This window comes from Aulostomus chinensis, chromosome 19 (genome assembly GCF_037954235.1).
Source record: "Aulostomus chinensis isolate RoL2024-O1b breed Wild chromosome 19, RoL_Achi_v1.0, whole genome shotgun sequence".
Taxonomy (NCBI): domain Eukaryota; kingdom Metazoa; phylum Chordata; class Actinopteri; order Syngnathiformes; family Aulostomidae; genus Aulostomus; species Aulostomus chinensis.
The window spans coordinates 2,220,037-2,239,289 of record NC_141338.1 but is presented as its reverse complement, the minus strand read 5'-3'; the positions used below and the strand labels follow the sequence as shown (position 1 = coordinate 2,239,289).

The 19,253-nt window shown below is 50.4% G+C and overlaps 1 protein-coding gene and 1 long non-coding RNA gene across 5 annotated transcripts; both read left to right on the top strand.

The window, feature by feature from the left end:
* The first annotated feature begins 85 nt into the window (after positions 1-85).
* Positions 86-1,038, top strand: LOC147243639 (uncharacterized). The gene is made up of 3 exons (XR_015110418.1): positions 86-222; positions 618-662; positions 850-1,038. It is a non-coding gene; the product is annotated as an uncharacterized LOC147243639 (long non-coding RNA).
* Positions 1,039-1,852: 814 nt separating this feature from the next.
* Positions 1,853-19,164, top strand: sec31a (SEC31 homolog A, COPII coat complex component). 4 transcript variants are annotated; one of them, XM_086187333.1, is made up of 27 exons: positions 1,854-2,109; positions 3,142-3,221; positions 3,907-4,030; positions 4,109-4,307; positions 4,391-4,486; positions 4,968-5,108; positions 5,193-5,335; positions 5,965-6,064; positions 6,155-6,316; positions 6,482-6,634; positions 6,731-6,961; positions 7,434-7,508; positions 7,619-7,660; positions 8,151-8,927; positions 9,061-9,175; positions 9,280-9,458; positions 9,573-9,699; positions 9,798-9,943; positions 10,416-10,589; positions 10,708-10,953; positions 11,368-11,475; positions 13,089-13,191; positions 14,985-15,347; positions 16,296-16,573; positions 16,658-16,777; positions 16,863-16,934; positions 17,098-19,163. In XM_086187333.1, exons 2-27 carry the CDS (start codon positions 3,143-3,145, stop codon positions 17,275-17,277), a joined length of 4,533 nt encoding a protein of 1,510 aa, XP_086043459.1. In that variant the 5' UTR covers positions 1,854-2,109; position 3,142; the 3' UTR covers positions 17,278-19,163. The 4 variants fall into 4 exon arrangements, with proteins under 4 accessions (XP_086043460.1, XP_086043462.1, XP_086043459.1 ...); XM_086187334.1 differs by lacking the exon at positions 11,368-11,475 and having other exon boundaries at positions 1,853-2,109; XM_086187335.1 differs by lacking the exon at positions 14,985-15,347.
* The last annotated feature ends 89 nt before the right edge of the window (positions 19,165-19,253 follow it).

Sequence of the window (19,253 nt, the reverse complement as noted above, 5' to 3'; positions counted from 1 at the left end):
CCGGAAAAAAAGGGGGTAGAAGAGAACGCTGAGCTCCTGAGGGTGGCAGTAGTGCGCCAGGACGTAGCGCAGCTGTCTTAAAATCGACCACCGAAGAAGAAGAAGAAGCCGCTGAGCCGCAGTCTGTGTGAGGAGGGGTGACCCAAGTCCACGCTGGAGCGGTAGCTGTTCAGCCCGACTGTTGCCTCACCGTCACGGGAGGAGACGTGGTTAAGTGTTCAGGTACGTACAATACCATTTTTAAATCTGCTATAATTTATTTTTGAGTTCGCTGATGTCGTTGGCAGAGTTTGTAGCCCGCTAACGCCGCCAGCACACGTGGTCAGGTGGCGTGGCGTGTTCCTCCGTAACCAAACTCCCATTTGAAAATCATGTTATTTTAGGAAAACCCGTTCAGTGGACAACAGCCACAACCAACAGCCCGTCATGGAAGAGATTCTTTTGAAAGTGGATGTTCATTTTTGGAATTCGGCTCAAGTCCCGAAAGTCCAACAGTCAACTTTCTTCTGTCAGTGCATGTTAGATATTTAGCACTCAACAAATACACGCGTTAATGATTTGCTAGTGGAAGACAAATGATTCCTCGGTTTTTAACTTGCAACATTTCATCTTTACAGGTCTACAGAAGAAGGCAGCGACTGCTGTGTGGACCAGACGTGCAGGTTTGTTGTATTTTAGACGGAGTGACTGTCGGCGCCGTCCCAATGATTAGACCAATCACTACCCATCTGACCCGGTCACAAGTCTGGGGAAGATTACCTACGAGTTATTAATGAGGGTTTGGCATTTCTGTCAATTAAAAGCTGGTAGCAGATGTGAAAAAATGACTTCTGTAATTTGTTCTTCCAGGGTGCGGGAGTGGAGGAGGAGCAGGGCCGTAACCTGACGCACCTCCCATACTTTGTTTGCTTTTTATTGGTTATAAATGTGGTGAGTAAAGAATCAGGCTGATTCTTGCAGATGGACGGATTATAAATCACCAGATGTGACATTAATACAGTCTTTTTTTGAATACTTGGTCTGAGAATTAAAAGCTGTGAAACCAATTTTGATGTTGTTGTTTTTTTATGCGAATGGTTGGGAATGTTTGAGAATATTTATGGAATTCTACAATTTTAATTACTCTTGATAATGTTGGTTCATGTTTCAGTAGTTGTGCTTGCACCAAAAAACATTCTTTTAAAGCCATTTAGCGGCGTATCTGACGTCACCTTTCTAAACTTGATGCACCAGTCAGCAAACGGAGTGAAATAAAAAGTACCGAGGGGGAAGAAAGGAAAATGCACCCTCTGCAAGATAAAAGTTAGAGTAACAAATGAGGAGCACAAAAGTAAATGTCTTATTGCTCCCATGGTCACTTTTTCATACCAACTTACAAGAACTGCGTAAAGACCTCGTTCGTCTTTTATTTAGGACATAGAGTAGTTTTTAAAACCGGAGCATTAAAGGAATGAATGCTTTGTTCCAAACTCACATGGTCAATATCAATAAAGAAAATACAACTATGCAAACATACAAGACAAAAGAATTACAATATAGTGTACTACGCGTGTGTGTCGCACTGGCTCACAGAAGACCCCTGAGAATATTAATGCTTTTTCCACATTAAGGAAAAATCGAACACTATTAGTAATTAATGTATGAATGTGTTGCGTTCCGGACCGATAATTAGACGCTGTAAAACGTTAATTATTCAGTTGTGTGGTGGGAATCCGTTTCAAACTGTCGCTTTTCAGGACTTCAGTCCGATGTAGAACAGCAAGACAAACGAACGAGGAGAAGCAGCGCGTCTGCAGTGCAGCATGCTACATGCTCGGCTAGCAGCATGCTACATGCTAGGCTAGCGGGGCGACCCTCCCGGAAGCTGCCGTTCTTCTTCGTGGCTGGAGGTTACAGTTGCTTAGTGCCACGTTGATGGAGACCAGTGGGGACGTGGAAACCCGTCTTGAGTCGGCACCGGTAGCCTCCTCTTGTCTCCACAGCCTTTTAAACCTCAGAGCAGAACCGAGAGAGGAACCCGTAACGGCGGAGGGGCGGTTTTTTTTTGTTCCCGTTGCTCGTCGCCTGTTTGATGTTTGCGTTCAAGTGCTAAGGAACGACGGCAGGAAGGTAAGCGGCTTTAGAGAAGTAAGGACATCCGAGCGCGGCTCTCCAGAGTGTCTGACAGTCCTCCCGCTGTTAGGGCTAGCTAGGAGGCTACAGAGCCCCACGGCTCGGTGGCGAGCGTGTCGAAGACGCTCAGCGAGCTCCTGACATTAAACCTGGGGGGTCCGTCTCACCTGCTGTCGGTCTTTCTCCTTATCTGCTGCTGGGCTCCAAACTGTCGGCCAATCAGCTGTTAGCTTGCTGCTAGCACCTACTGTACTTTCTGTACTTCTGACTGCACCTCCACGGGCTGCTTTGCCCGTGCAAGGTGATTTCTTCCACCGGTCCCTCAAAATAAACCAAATTGCGATCAGCCGTAGTGAACCTTCGTCAGCAGGCAGGCCAACGTGTCCGCTGCACTACGTTGTGTGGTACAAAACAGGGCTAACGCAGTATTTACGTGTAACTAAGGGGTCGTACCGTACAGCGAGGGTAGAACTACTTGTTAATAACTCCTGCCGGCGCGTCACAGTCTGCTCCTGATCAACGCTTGGCCTTCCTCAAACATGCAAACTCAAACTGGCACGTTGTACTACAACAAAGTGCAGCGCTGCTCCGAAAAATGTTTTAATCAAATACTGGGCAAAATGCACTTCTTTATGTCAGTCGAACGCTTTCTGCGGCGCGGCTCCGTTCTGGCTCGTAACCCCAGTTGGTTCTCGGTGGTTGTGTAATTGCAGAGGCTGACGTTGGTCATGCAGCGTTGCCTCTTCACTTGTGTTTGCATCACTCCCTGTGCCACTGGCCTCAGGACACACCTTTTTTCCTTTTCTTCTTCTTTTTTTTTACCCACTCCAACTCATTTATTAGTGAATGGTGGAGTCTGGACTTGAGACGGAACAAAACATCAAAGTATGTGACCATCAGATTATTCGTCAGACACAACCTTCTGTGTCCCCCCGAAATGGAGAATAAAATACATATTCGCTGTAATTTCTATGATGAATTAACTTCAAACTCCTCCAAAAGTTGCTTTTTTTCTTGTCTTTTTTTTAGGATGAAACTTAAAGAGATCAACCGCACAGCCATCCAGAGCTGGAGTCCGGCTCAGCATCACCCCATCTACCTGGCTACAGGTATGAGCGTGCTCCTCACTCCCGGCCCGGCCTGCCGCCGCCTGGACACGATGCTCGGTCATATTTGTGATCCGTCTTACTGAAAGTTTTAGGCGACACAGAGGAGGCGTCTGTTTCCAGCTGCTCTGTGGTGCCGCCGTCAAACCGAGCAGGTCTGGGGAGGCTGAACACAGAAACTGAATCTGCAAAGAACAGATGTGACATCAGCGCGTCAGTCGGTACAGGGCTGCCCCAGAGGTCCAGTCACCGCAGCGCTGGACCGACAGAGAAAAACCGAAAACCAAAACAACCCGTTCAATTCCGGGTCAGATCGGTCACAGCGCCAACTGGTGGCAACAAGAAATTACATGTTGCGAATGAGCGGAAGAGCAGCAGAGCTCTGGTGCCTCGCTGGGGTCTGAGGGTGGTTCTGACCCAGTTTGAGATGATCTGGTCGGCTCACATCTAGGTTTTAAAAAAAAAAAAAGTCATTTATTGTTGCCACCAGGTGGCGCCGTGACTGATCAGACCCCTAACAGAGCGGGTTCTCCATTGGCCCGTCCTACATCCCTCCATCATGTTTGGTTTAAATCGGCTTCATAGTTTTTTGTGTAAAAGCAGACAAACGACGGCCACCCTAGCGGGGGAGGTAAGGATGGACTAAATGGCAGCTCCCTGTCAGAGGCTCTTGCTGTTGTGTCTGCAGGAACATCAGCCCAGCAGCTGGATGCCTCCTTCAGCACCAGCGCTTCCCTGGAGTTCTTCGAGCTGGACTTGGCTGAACCGTCACTGCATATGAAGTCATGCGGCACCTTCTCGTCGTCTCACAGGTAGCAACAGCTGCCGGCTGCGCCCCTGAGTCACCACGATGTCTTTAGGCTTGTGACGCTCAGGCTTTCCCTCCACAGGTACCACAAACTGGTTTGGGGTCCCTATGGAATGGACACAGCAGCTCACCCGTCGGGCATCCTGATCGCAGGAGGTGAGAACGGGAACGTCATCCTGTACGACCCTGCCAAGATCATGGCCGGAGAGAGTGATGTGGTCATCGCCGAGAGCGACAGGCACACGGGGCCCGTCAGAGCTCTGGACGTCAACCCCTTCCAGGTACCACCTGACGCGTTGATGACTGGAAGCTTGTTCTCTGTGCACTACGACTGGAGTGACTCTTCTTGTCGTCTTTGCTGCAGACGAACCTGGTGGCATCGGGAGGGAACGAGTCTGAGATCTACATCTGGGATATGAATAACTTTGCCTCTCCAATGACACCAGGACCCAAAACTCAGGTGCATTTCTCATCTATCCATGTTCTCCTCATCATTTGCAGTCATTTTTGACTGTAAAGCTCGTGCAGGTGTTCTGACTGTAGCCCCTAAAAATCAGGCCAGTCGATAGAGAATCAAGATCAGTCGAGCTGCGCAGGAATGAGTTGTGAAACCAGTAACTAACAACCCGCCGTTGAACCTTCGGTTCACTCAGAGTCATCAGGTTTTTGATGGATTGCCTAAATCGCGTCTGTGGTTAAAACAAGGTTCCGACACTCAAACATTTTGTTCTACAACACAAAACACGTCGGTAAACACAAACTTTTTTGTTTAAAAAAAAAAAACACGGCAGCCCGCAATGAGTTCGATGACGCCACAGATGTCTCCATGATTAGGTGACAACATGCGAACACAGAAACCACTGAGCGATGTCATCACGCCCTCTAGACGTCCATCATGTTGGTGTGGCAGTCATAACAGGATGGCATATTTTGTCTTGCAGCCTGTGGAGGACATCAGCTGTGTGTCCTGGAACCGACAGGTCCAACACATCCTGGCCTCCGCCAGCCCGAGCGGCCGCGCCTCAGTGTGGGACCTCCGCAAGAACGACCTCATCATCAAAGTCAGCGACCACAGCAACAGAGTACGTCGTTATTCAGGCTCTCAGATGTTTAGGTTTAGGTTTTTGGAGTTCTGCTCAACATCACTAACGGGCCTCTGGTTTTAGATGCATTGCTCGGGCCTGGCCTGGAACCCAGAAGTGGCCACTCAGCTGGTCTTGGCCTCGGAGGATGACCGCATGCCGGTCATCCAGATGTGGGATTTACGTTTCGCTACCTCTCCTCTCAAGATTTTAGAGAATCACACAAGGTAGATCTGTGACCTCTGTTGCCCCCGCGTGAGTTGTGGTGTGGAAGGGTGTGGCAGGTGCTGTTGTCACCTTCTGAGTCCGTGCCACCAGGGTTCAGTGTGAGCCGACGGGTGCCGGAATCCCTTTAACACTTGAACTCTCTTGTTGAACTTTCAAGGTTCGACTCGTGTTTGAAATTATAATTACATCATTTTCAGAGTAAATCTCTGGCTCAGTGGGACGTCGTTACCCTCCGAGGCTCAATATGGATCCGCGCATGTCTCTCGGTGTTTAGAAGGAGGTGGCACAAGTTCAACAAACTTCAGACCTTTAGGGTTTTATTTATAGACCGCAGCTGTAGGGTGCTGGAAAAGCAAGAAAATGTACCTTGAAAATGCTTAAAGTGCTTGAATTTGATTGAAGAGAAGGTGCAGGAACCCTGCATTGACACATTTTGCACAGAGATTCCAGAGGGGTTTACTTGACGTGACACTGTCTCCCCGTATGGTTACACAGATGCCATTGTTACAGGTTCTAGTAGCAGGTTACCCTCACGGAACAACGGAACACAAGCTCTTCTTTGATGGAATGTGTCATCATTTGTAATATCGCCGGTGTGTCCAATGTAACCGTATTATTACCGCTGCAGGGGCATCCTGGCCATCGCCTGGAGTTTGGCTGATCCTGAGCTGCTTCTGAGCTGCGGGAAGGACAGCAGGATTCTGTGCTGGAACCCAAACACCGGAGAGGTAAACTGTAAATCCCCTGGATTCACATGTTGTACTGGGAAAGGAAAAGGTTCTACTGAGGGAACTCGCATGTCCTGCTTCCTCCCCCAGGTGCTGTACGAGTTACCCACCAGCAGCCAGTGGTGCTTCGACATCCAGTGGTGCCCCAGGAACCCGGCGGTGCTGTCAGCTGCCTGCTTTGACGGACACATTGACATTTATTCCATCATGGGAGGCAGCAGCCAGGCACAGAGCCAGAGACGGACGGACCAGGTGAGACCCTGTGGAGAAGCAGTGCATTGTGGGGCAGTTGAAAGTTCTTGCTGTTGTATGTCTGGGAAGGTCTACATACCTCTGGTGTTTCAGCAGGTCCAGTAACACACCATGGATTCATCTCAGTCCGTATGGACTCAACTTGTTTCTTGGCGTTTGTTTCAGATCAGTAACTCATTTGGTAACCTGGATCCGTTTGGGACGGGACAAACGCTGCCCCCCCTGCAGCTGCCTCAGACTGCGGCCCCTCCAACCACAGTCAACCCCCTGAAGAAGCCCCCCAAGTGGATCCGCAGGCCTGTGGGAGCATCGTTTGCTGTGAGCCTGCTTGTTGTGGTTCTCCAGAGAACGTTTTGCGTGTGCTCCTTCACCTTTCCAAGCTCTGACACTCTTGCGGCTCTTGTTCACTTGTAGTTCGGAGGGAAGTTGGTGTCTCTGGAGAATGCAAAGCCAAACCCCCAGCAGCCTCAGCAGCCCGTGTCACATGTGGTACATGTCAGCCAGGTCGTCACGGAAACAGCCTTTTTGAAGCGCTCCGATCAGCTGCAGGCCACTCTGAGTTCAGGCAGCTTTGTGGACTTCTGCCAGGAGAAGATCGGTGGAGCTGAAAATGAGTTTGACAAGACTGTTTGGTCTTTCCTCAAGGTATGAAATTCCAAGTAATTCAAAGGGTTTTAAACGCATCAGGCCATGAATGATCAGGTGTGACCTATGACGCTCTCGGCCAGCTCCAGAACCTCAGCCTCAGCAACATTAGTGCAGGCAGAAATCCTTTCTGTCATATCCCCCTGGCCCTCTCTGCAGCTCCCATGTCTTCATGACCCCCCCCCCCCCCAAAAGCCCTCTTCCCTCTGACTGGCCGGCTTCCTGAAGCCTGCTGAGGGGCAGCGTACCTTAACTGGATAGATGTGCTGTACCTGGAGCAGACGACTAAGCGAAGAGCTGAAACAAACTAATCATCAAGAAAGCTGACACGTGGCGAGCCTGAGCTCGTAGCACGTCATCTCACACTTTGGCCTCGTGTGTTCTGAATGTCTGACGTCGGTTGTAATATCATATCTTTGTCACAAACAAGGAAAAGCATCACAGGTTTCGCTTTGTGACTTTGTGTTTTCAGGCTAACTTTGAAAGTGACATCCGCAGCAAGTTCCTGGAACTTCTGGGGTACGACAAGGAGGAGCTCGCCTTAAAGGTGACACATCTATTCCATACGGGACACGATACACCTGGTTGTAGTCTGCTCCGCACTGTCCTCACGTCTCCTGGTACATCCTGGGATAAATGTGACGTTTTTCTTGACAGATTTCAGCAGCACTTGAGGGCAAACCAGCCAGTCCTCCGAAGGTACGTGTGCTTGTTCTTCTGTCATCGTGCCCCAAGAACACAATGTTAGCAATGGCCTACTCGATGATTTCTCCAGTTTAGCTCCGGGTAGTTTAAGTGGTGTGACTGAGGCCAGAAATTATATAATTTTCGGCTTGTTGTGGTGCCTCAGCCACCACTGATGGATATGTTTGAAAGTGATAATTCAGGCGATTCCAGTTCTAGCTGGATGTTACCAATGTACAGGTAAGAAAACCGTCCAGTACTGTTACAACGCAAACCTACGTTTATCTTGTCAAACGTCTTCTGACGACAAGCACCAGTGATGTCGTAATGTGGAAGCGGTGCGGCAACTGAAGAAGACGAAGGTTGGTTGCCTCGTAATGACCGTAACAAACTGGAAAACACCTGCGGCGACTTTAGAAGTTACAGTCAGTGAAAAACCATGTCTCAGCTTCGGCTTGATCCTGAGTTTTACTCGCTTTTATACCATCATTCTCATTTTATTTAGGAGGACGTGTCAGCTCCAGCTAGCGTAGTGCCAGAGGCACTCCCTGGTTTCACGCCGCCTGTAGTCGACCTTGGGCTCGCACCACCTCAAGTTGTCCCTGGTCTCACACCACCCGAAGCAGTCCCTGGCATCATGCCGCCAGAACCAGACCTTAGTCTTGTGCCACCTGTGGTAGATGTAGATGTTGCACCACCTGGTGCAGTTCCTGGTCTCGTTCCACCTGAAGCAGTACCCGATCTTGTGCCACCTGTGGTAGACCTTGGTCTTGTCCCGCCAGAACCAGACCTTGGTCTCACGCCACCTGTGGTAGACCTAGGGATTGCACCACCTGAGGTCATCCCTGGCCTTGTGCCGCTTGCTGACACTCCAGAGGCAGCGTTCGACATGATTGCGGCGGCGAACCTTCAGCCAGCTGCCACATTGGACCTGGACCCAACTCCTGACCCAGAGGCTGAGGACCTGGTAGCTCAGGATGTAACGGCGGATCTGGCAGATGAGCCTGAGGAGGAGGACGTTCTCCTGGAGGAGGAGATTCCCCTGGAGGAGGAGATTCCCCTGGAGGAAGAGATTCCCCTGGTGGAGACCCCCTCAGTGGCAGAGATCCCTCCAGTGGCAGAGATCCCTCCAGTGGCAGAGATCCCCCTGGCAGCAGAGATCCCCCTGGCAGCAGAGATCCCTCCAGTGGCAGAGATCCCCCTGGCAGCAGAGATCCCTCCAGTGGCAGAGATCCCCCTGGCAGCAGAGATCCCCCCAGTGGCAGAGACCCTCCTGGAGGAGGTACGCTTTCATCAGTACACGTTTACACTTTCATTTTATTTAACTTTTATTCGTTCTTGGTGGTCGGGGGCAGTTTTACTGTAGTTTAACGCTGTTGTGTTAACTAGCGTCCAACATTTCTCTGCTGTTTCAGGAGATGGTGGCACCAGTGGAGGAGGTGCCAGGGCCTGCTGGGACATCCCTTCTCCTTCAGAAGCCCATGGAGGCTCCAGCTCCAGCAGGAGGAGTCACGCTCAGCATCAGTCAAGGTGACAACTCTCACACCTGACATTCACCTGGACGAGGCTGAAGCACGTAAGGAGAGTAAATCTGTAGTGTGTGACTCAAAATACATATTCAATGTGTGTGCAAGATGTGGACGGACTGATCACTCAGGCTCTGCTGACCGGAGACTTTGAGGGAGCCGTGGAACTCTGTCTCCATGACAACCGAATGGCAGACAGCATCATCCTGGCCATCGCTGGAGGGGCTGAACTCCTGGAGAAAACCCAGAGGAAGTATTTCACAAAGATGCACAGCAACATCACCAAGGTATCAACCAGCGGGGGGACTGGGACTGGGACTGGGACTGGGACTGGGACTGGGACTGGGACTGACAGCGTGTTCACGGAGAGTTAACCACCTGCGACCTGTTTTCTCCCGCAGCTGATCAGTGCAGTGGTGATGAAAGACTGGCATGACATCCTGAAGACGTGCGACCTACAGAACTGGAAGGAGGCTCTTGCCGCCGTCATGACCTACGCTCAGCCGGATGAGTTCTCCGCCCTCTGTGGTTGGTTGAGAGCTTGATTTGATGGACCTCGTTGTACTCGGGGGGCTTCTTCCTGTTGTGTCTCTGCTGTGACTCCAGGCTAAACTTCTGTTTGTCAGATCTGCTCGGGGGCCGCCTGGAGGAAGCAGCGGAGGCCCAGCTACAAGCTCAGGCCTGTCTTTGTTACATCTGTGCCGGCAACGTGGAGAAGCTGGTGTCCTGCTGGACCAAAGCCCAAGACGGACAATGTCCACTGTCCCTCCAGGTGTGTGTGTGGAGTCCTCCTTTCTCCATAGATATTTACATGGACACACACCCGCAGGGATTTCTCCCCACAGAGGGAGACGTTACAGTGTTACTATGGCGATCTGTTGAGCGTTACCAAGGCAACATGTTGAATCGAACACATTTAACATTTGCTTGTCCATGTGCCGGCCTCCTGAGAGCCATGGGATGTGCTGAGTGTTACAAAGGTGACCTGTCAGCGGTTGCGGTCGACGTGTTGAGTCTTTCACCATGGCGCCGTGCACCGCGTCACCATGGCAAACTGTTGAGTTCTACGAGACACGTTACCATGATGACCCGGTGAATGTTCTCCCATGTGTTGAATCTAAATTATGATTTGGCTGAATCCATGGTGATGTATTAACTGCTTCCATGACGATGTTGCACCTTTGACTGCCCTCCTAGTCCTCTCATGTTCAATGATGCTAACGCCCCGTGTCCCTGTCCCTCAGGACCTGGTGGAGAAGGTGGTGGTGTTGCGGCGAGCTGTCGAGCAGACCCAGCGCTCGGGGCCGGCTGCCGTCGGCCTCCTACTGGCCGAGGTGATGGGCCAGTATGCCAGTTTACTGGCCTCCCAGGGCAGTCTGTCCACCGCCATCAAATACCTGCCTGACAACACCAACCAGGTGCGTCACACACCTGCTGGGTTGATTACACATATACAGAATGACGATGAAGCAGAGTGTAAAAACATGGCCGCCGGTTCTGGACTTTCCTGAAAGCATCTCGTCTCGCCTGGTCCAGGTTGTTGTACAGCAGCTTCGTGAGCGTCTCAGTCGGGCTCTGGGCCAGCAGGCGCCGGTTCCTGCCACTCCAGTTCAGACCCAGAGTGTCCAGCCGCCCGCCCCGGTGGCCCAGCGCGGCTCAGCTCTGCCCCGGCATCCATTCACTCCGGTCCAGCCCGCCATGGTGCCGCAGCCCGGCACCGCAGCTCCAGCACCGGTGCCTCCACCTGCCTCTGCCCCAGCGCAGCCGCAGTATTACCAGCCAGTACGTTCCACTCACCTCCTACACCCCCCCCCCCCACACACACACGTTGACATGTGTACTGTTGTTGACCCATTAACGTTGTCAGAAATTATTTGAGGGCAGACAAGTCTTTTTCCCGTGTTTCCTCTCAAACTGGCCCCGCCTCCAGGTCACGTCCTGACTTACCTCCCCAGGGCTCATTGCAGTGGTGTTGTTGTCATCTCATCCTCGCCAGCGTTTAGGTCACACGCCGATGGATCAGAGGACACAGATTCATGCCATTTGAGCTCTGGCTCTTGTATTGATTCTGGTCGTGTCCCGCTGGTCCGGTGCTTCTGCACTGTGACGAAGTGGTGTTGTTTGGTACCTCCTCCCCTCTGCCCCTCCATGGTGCGGCCATCATTGCTATGTGCCATGTGTCTCTGTGTGCTTCAGGTGAGGGCTGCCTCCACTGTCACCTCCTGGAGTAACCAAACTCCCACAGCCCTCCCCAATGTCCCTCCTCCTCCTCCTCCGCAAGTAGGCACCGCATCAGACCAGCAGGTATATGGACCACCCACCCAACCCCACACACTCACACCTCCTCCACGCTGTCTACACATCTTCACTTAGAGACGATTTCCGTCCACAATCCACCTTAAAAGAGCAGGTCACATAAACATTCACGTACAGCTGACATCCACAAGCCCGGAGAAACAGGAAGTCGATGGTTGTTTGCTGAGTCACCAAAAATACAACCGCAGCTTTGAGGAGCGAGAGTATTAATAGTCCCTTGTTGTTGTGATGGCGGCTCCTCTGTTAATGCGACACCTCGTCCTGCACGGCCAAGGTGCCTTTCAGGAAATGTAATCAAACAAGTTTAAACTCATAAAGATTAAAAAAAAGAAGAAAAAAAACCTCAACAAGAAATGGACAGAATATAGAACGTAAAGTTTAGAGTGAAGTGATACTCTCCCCTCTGCACATGCAGGCAGTTGTCGTCCATCAAAACACAGAAATTCCCAGATCACACGAAGGCATCGCCCAACATTGGCGTTTTGTAAAAAGGCCTGGAACCTTTTTCTATTTAACGAGGTCTCCTCGTAACGGAACCATTTATCCACACACAAATGTCTTTTTATTTTTATTCATTGATTGCAGAGGATCTTGGTATTTTTATTATGTTTATTTTAATTATTTATACATTACCGTTAACATTGCTTTTATAGTTTGTTTTTTCCCACTGGGAGAGCGTTTAACGTTTGTCCAGGCACCTAAAGTCTCCGTTTCTGTCCGTCCACACCAGCAGGAGGTTTCAAACTGCAACACTGTGATTTCAAATGTTCGAGTCGTATCAAAGCAAAAGCTGTGGATTTCAAGGTGATCGACCTCCTTGATAAGTGAAAGGTAGAACTGTGTTTTAAACATGTCGGCGTGTGTTCTCGGCGCTCGCGGTCCTGGTGAGTTCTGTGTCGTCGGCCTCCGTCTCGGACGAGAGGTCTAACGTCCTCTGGAAAACTGAATCAAATCCTACGAGGCAGCAGCAACGTTTGTTGAATGAAAATCCCTGACAGCCCAGAATTCTCCCTGAAAACCCCCACCACCACCACCATCACCCTCCATCGCCCGCCTCCTCCTCCAGCGCTCTGGTTGTGCTTTCCTTTGGGTTCATGTTGCTCCTCGCTCCCTTCCCCCGTGTCCCTGATAGCAACGACTCAGACACTATTAAGACATCTAGTAACCACTAAAAGAGCCTGGTCGTTCTGCTTCCTGTTCTTGTATTCCGGTACAAACCTTTGAGGCACGGCGGCGGCGCCTCACTCTGACCCCCGAGAGGGAGAGTGAGGAATGGAAGACGCGTGTTGAGCAGGACGGGAAGCAGCCCGACTGTCTCCTCTCATTCCATTAGTAACGTAATTTACTGCATGACTGTAACCACGTCACTCCTCTCACTAACATCTGTCTGCCACCGCTCACGTGCAGCCTGTCTACAACTACTACTACTACCACTACTACTACTACTACTACCACTACTACTGAAAGTCTGCTTTGTCTTCATGAATTGTCCCACAGAGGCTCAGAGTCATTCTGTAGTGTGTTGCAGCGTCAGGCCGACTGCAGAGCTCAGGTTCTCTCCACCGCCGCTGGTTTTCAGGCTCGTGTCTGTGTTCCTACAGGTGGAGACCTCCAACCCCGTGTACGGGATTCCGGCCTCGGGTTCAGCTGCGGCCCCTCCAGCCTCCTCCACCCATGCCTTCATGTACTCTCATCAGTACCAGCGTGAGTGTTCTAGAGAAACTTGATGAGAAAGGGAAGAGTCGGGAGGTTCTTAACTTCAGGAACAAATCCAACGATAAAGAGAGAAAAGAAATGTTTCGTTAACAAGCAGGAAATCAGTTCTTCTTCTCTGCTCTAAAACGGTAGAATACGCAGGAAGTTGTGATGGGCTTCCACTGGCTGATTTTTAGAAGCATAGAAGAATTGATTGATCTGTAACATTTGTGGGCGGAGCAAGAAAAAATGTTGCATTATAGAATCCCACCAATCAAATGTGGGCGTGTCCAGTGGGGAGGCTTGTGTCAAAGGGGCTTCCCTCCCTGGAAGTTCAGGTTTGATGACGGTCCACACAGACTTAGCAGGAGCTACTACATACTACGTAAAAACTGTATACTAGATGCATATTGTCAACTACATATGTACTATAAACTATGTGCACTGTAAATTAGATATGTACTGTAATCTAGATGTACTGTGAGCTAGTTGTCCTGCAAAGTAGTTGTACTGTAAACTAGATGTACGGTGAAGTTGTTGGACTGCAAACTAGATGTACTTTAAAGTAGTTGTACTGCAAACTAGATGTACTGTAAAGTAGTTATACTGTGAAGTAGTTGTACTGCAAACTAGATGGACTGTAGAATAGTTGTGCTGTAAACTAGATGGACTGTAGAGTAGTTGTACTGTAAACTAGATGTACTGTAAAGTAGTTGAACTATAAACTAGATGTACAGTAGAGTAGTTGAACTGTAAACTAGATGTACTGTTGAGTAGTTGTACTGTAAACTAGATGTACTGTAGAGTAGTTGAACTGTAAAGTAGATGGACTGTAGAGTAGTTGTAATGTAAACTAGATGTACTATTTTGTAGTTGTACTGTAAACTAGATGTACTATATAGTAGTTGTACTGTAAACTAGATTACTGTGGAGTAGTTGTACTGCAAACTAGATGTACTGTAAACTAGATGTACGGTGAAGTTGTTGGACTGCAAACTAGATGTACTGCAAACTAGATGTACTTAAAGTAATTGTACTGCAAACTAGATGTACTGTAAAGTAGTTGTACTGTGAAGTAGTTGTACTGCAAACTAGATGGACTGTAGAGTAGTTGTGCTGTAAACTAGATGTACTGCAAACTAGATGTACTGTAATGTAGATGTATTGTAAAGTAGTTGTACTGCAAAATAGATGGACTGTAGAGTAGTTGTATTGTAAACTAGATGTACTGTTAACTAGATGTACTGTAAAGTAGTTCAACTGTAAACTAGATGTACAGTAGAGTAGTTGAACCGTAAACTAGATGGACTGTAGAGTAGTTGAACTGTAAACTAGATGTACTATTTTGTAGTTGTACTGTAAACTAGATGTACTATATAGTAGTTGTACTGTAAACTAGATGTACTGTAGAGTAGTTGTACTGTAAAGTAGATGGACTGTAGAGTAGTTGTACTGTAAACTAGATGTACTATTTTGTAGTTGTACTGTAAACTAGATGTACTATATAGTAGTTGTACTGTAAACTACATGTACTGTGGAGTAGTTGCGCTGTAAACTACATGTACTGTGGAGTAGTTGTACTTTAAACTAGATGTACTGTGGGAACCCACATGGTGCTGGGACCGTCCGACTCGTTCCTCCTTCTCTCCAGACGACAGGGAGTTTTCTTGCCTGTCTCAAACTGACCAGCTGGACTCAAGCATGTCAGCATGTACTGTGTCTGAGCTCTGACTGTCCTGGTGCATGATGGGACTTGTAGTTTTTTCACTAACAGCATCTTCTGTGTCCCATGTGAATCGCAGCCTACCCTGTGGTCAACCAGTACCCACCTGGACCTGGGGGGGCGCTGATCTATCAGCCTCTTCAGTACTCTTCCTCCGCTCCTCCTCTTACTCCAGAGCCCTCCTCCCCTCCTCACCCCCCTGGCTTCTTCTCTCAGTACACTCAGCCCCTCCCCTCTCAGCCGGTACCTCTGGTCTATCCAGGCCAGCCTCCCATCAGCCAGTGCCTGTCCTCCTCTCCTCCCTCTCTTCCTCCTTACTTTCCCACCTCCTCCTCCTCCTCCTACTCTGCTCCTCCGTCCTCCGGAGGGTCTTTCCAGCATGGCGGGCCAGGATCTCCTGCGTCGTACATGCCACCACTGCCTCCACCCATTGGACTCTCAGGTACACAGCTAGACCCTGAGCTGACCCGGGTCTGCATGGCTCTGGTCCGACTGGCCAACTCACTCACGCCTCCACCCCCACTAACTGATAACACACAACGTTTGTTCAGGCCCCACACCCACACCTGTCCCACCAGCACACAGACACCAGCCTTTTAAAGATCTGATCAGTACCAGGACCCGGTTCTGGTTCCTGTATGCCTGGACCGAGTAGACAGGCACCAGCAGAGAGATCTGGAAACACTCATGATCCCCAGCACACAGAGAAGCTTAAAGCAGCTGCTGTCACCGTGTCATTTAATCCTTCAAAACCGAGTTTTGGAAATTTGTCAGAAATTGATGAGCCTCTTAAATCCTGAGTTTCCTGAAGAATGGGACACATTTTTTTTTAGCCTTTATTTCTCTGCCTCCTCCGTCCGACTGGTGATAAACTCCATAAAAATCAACAAGCCGACAGCTGAAGCGATGCGGATGTTTCATCGCGTCAGACGCTTCGGGACAGACGCAGGACGATGTTCTCAGATCACCGTCGCTAAAGTTTACCGGAGAAGAAACGTTCTGAGAATCTCATCCCTTCTTAATTCAAGCGAAGTGTTGCAGTAAGAAAATACAGTTTTCATTCTGGGGAATGTCTTCATTTTCCTCTTCAGTTTCAAGCTGCCGTAAAGTTAAAGAATGGAGAAGAATTTTGTTCTTAAAACAGTTTTGGGAGTCCGGCCTAATCTTGGTCAGATTATAACTCCGACTAAATTTTGCCGCGATAATTCACCTGAAAAAAAACAAACGGATGTCTCGGATTAAAAGCAGTGCCAGCTGCGCTGCTGTGGTGGCGTCCGCTCGTGTCCTGGTTTGTTGTCGCACCTGGAACACAGCCAGGCGACAGGTGAGTTTGTCAGGATCTGATGCTGATTGGCTGTCCTGAGTCGGACTCTGGTCTGATGTCCCGCAGGACCTCAGAACGGCTGGAACGACCCTCCGGCCCTCAGCAGGTCCTCGAAGAAGAAGGTCTCAGGCTACACCCCCCCTGCCCCCATCACCTCCCCCATCATGGCTCCGCTGGGTGCCGATCCTCAGGCCCAGCCCGTATCTTCGGGAGCCCCTCAGGGCGTGGTCCAGGCCCCCTATTCTGGCATGCAACAACAGCTGTCCCCTCCACCAATCAACCCAGGCATGCCCAAGACCAGTATGGAGGGTGCACCTGGAGCCCCCACGGGAGAGGTCATACAGGTAGACAGCAGCTCTGACATCAGCGCCATTGTTCTGATAAACAGCTGGGAGGTTTCATGACTGGTTTCCTGTTGACTGGTGCAGCCGCTGCAGTCCATCCCAGCTGAGAAGATCACGAAGAAGCCCATCCCCGACGAGCACCTGGTCCTGAAGACCACCTTCGAGGCCCTGATCCAGAAGTGTTTGACTGTAGCTACAGACCCTGTGAGTCCGGACCCCTCAGATGGACCCGTGAGCATCTCCACCTACCGCCGTCATCAGGTGTAACATCTGTTTTCCTCTGTTCCAGCAAACCAAGAGGAAGCTGGATGACGCCAACAAACGTCTGGAGGCGCTTTACGACAAACTCCGAGAGCAGGCGGTGAGTACCGGCTCAGTTTACCTCAGCCAGGAACCGGTGTGAGAACACGCCGGTTCTCCAGCAACAGCAGCAGAACACGTCGCTTTTCAGACTAGAACGTTTTTCTACTGTTGGTGTTTTTCGTGGTGATAAAGTGGCGAGCTCCCGCTGCTCTTCTCTCCAGCTCTCTCCCGCCATCGTGGGAGGACTTCACAATATGGCCCGCAGCATCGAGTCGCGGTCCTACGTGGAGGCCCTCAACATCCACACACACATCGTCAGCAACAGCAACTTCAGCGAGACGTCGGCCTTCATGCCCGTCCTCAAGGTGGTGCTGACGCAGGCCAACAAGCTGGGAGTGTGAGGAGGAGGGAGACCACCCCCCCCCCCCCCCCCGCCCCCGCCCGCTCTGAGCCGGGACCAGAGGACGACGGCTCAGGACTCAGAAACGATCGCTCGGTACTTTGACAGGAAGTTCCATTTGACACTAGCAATGCAAACAACGGGGAATCCTGAGGCGTTTGAAAATACTGTTCAGTTCTTCTTTGTGCCATTAATGTTTTCTGACGTGAGCCCAGCTGTCGGTGGCCCTCAGTGGTGATGGTAAACTCCCAGCCCCCCCACCCCCCCGCGCAGGTGAGGGGTCCGTGTCTACGCTCCTCCTCCCAACTACAACCCCTCTCAGATCCGAGTGAGTCTGGATCAGATCAGTAAATCACAACGCTGCATTCAAGTCATGTTGTGAAGTTGGGAACTTTGACTCCGTTGCGTTCAGGGGCTTCGAAGTGGCCGCAAGATGGACGCCACAAAGAAGACGAGCCTCATCCTAAAGGAGACGTCAACAGCAGCTTCCGGTTGGCCGCGACAAGGAAATGCAAAGGAAACATTAATGCTCACAACTTTAATAGCTGTACAGCAGTTTTGTTATCAAATCCCATTCCACACAGTAACTGAACCAGTAACTGAACCAGTAACTGAACCAGTAACTGAACCTTTACCCCTCCATGGTTCTGCAGACAGGACGCCAGCTCCTGCTTACAAAATTCCCTCCACCTTCCAAAGTTGTTTTGCTGACAAAACGAAATTCCCATGAATTTTCCCGGTCGGGAAATTCGTTATTCCGATTAGTCACGCGAGCGCCGTGCGAGGAAGGAGCAGTCGCGGGTGAAGTCCGAGGGAACGAACACGGGAGCGACGAAGGGCCGTCCTTGAGTTTTAGGGCGTTTCTGTCCACCCGAGATTTCCCACTTAAACGCCATGAATGAGCGCACCTGAGTGACTGAAGGTGGCTGACAGGTCAGTGGCCCGCAGCGCGCGCGTGCCTTCCGTGGCCTCATTTAAGAAATTTTTGCTTTTATCTTTAGAATTTCTCTGTTTCCCACAGCACGGCTCCAAGCCTTCGTGATGGAGGACAAACCGCTGCTGTGTCTGGACGTGTAAGCCGATGGCCGCCCGTTTGGGTGGTGACAGTTCCGTTTGAGCCTTTTTAGCTCCAAACCCGCGTTCAAAATCACTCGTTTTTGTTTTGGTGTAAACGTGCATTTCTCAACTCAAAGCCGTTTCCGCAACAGCCGTTCAGGAGCGGCGATCACGTTCCGGTGTGGCGAGGAGTCACGGACCGACGGCGCAGCTCCTCGGGGCGCCGCCTCCTCCCGCAGCTGATGGGACTTTAGCCTCACCACTGAGCCGCCCGGGAGCCGCAGCGACCCGTCAGTCGGCGCCGCCCACGCGGAGCAGTGCCATCCTGTCTGTTTGTTTTTCGTCATTTTATCCGTTTTTTTAATGAATCATTTCAAGTGTAATCTCAAGTCTCAGCTGAGCTCAACAGGCTTCTGGAGAAAAGTTTGCATGCTTCCACACTAGCGGCCTCCTTTAATGGCATTAGAGATGATGACGACGATGATGACGATGATGATGATGATGATGATGACGATGAATCCGACCTCAGACATTGGAAGTACTTGATTTTCATTCCATCATGATGAGGGCTGTAATCCGAGCTGTCTCTCTTCGTGTTGTTAATAAAAGAAAGCAGGTCAGTGTGTAGGTTGACTACATGCAATATTTTCAATAAATAGTATTTATTTACAGCCTGATTGTTTTGTGATGGTGTGACGGTGCGGCACAGCGAGTCGCCGCAGCATCAACGGGGAGAGGAAGTGTCATCCTACTGATCTGAGGTTCCAGGACGCGACACCCAGCCAGAGCTGTGGGGTCCCAACCAACCCGGGGAAGTCCTGGAATTTAAAAATAACCACGAAATGAGATAGAAAGCCGGGAAGGTCTGGGAAGGTGTCGGGTTGCCGTCTTGGGTCGGAATGGCTCCGCCTGAGGAGGAAG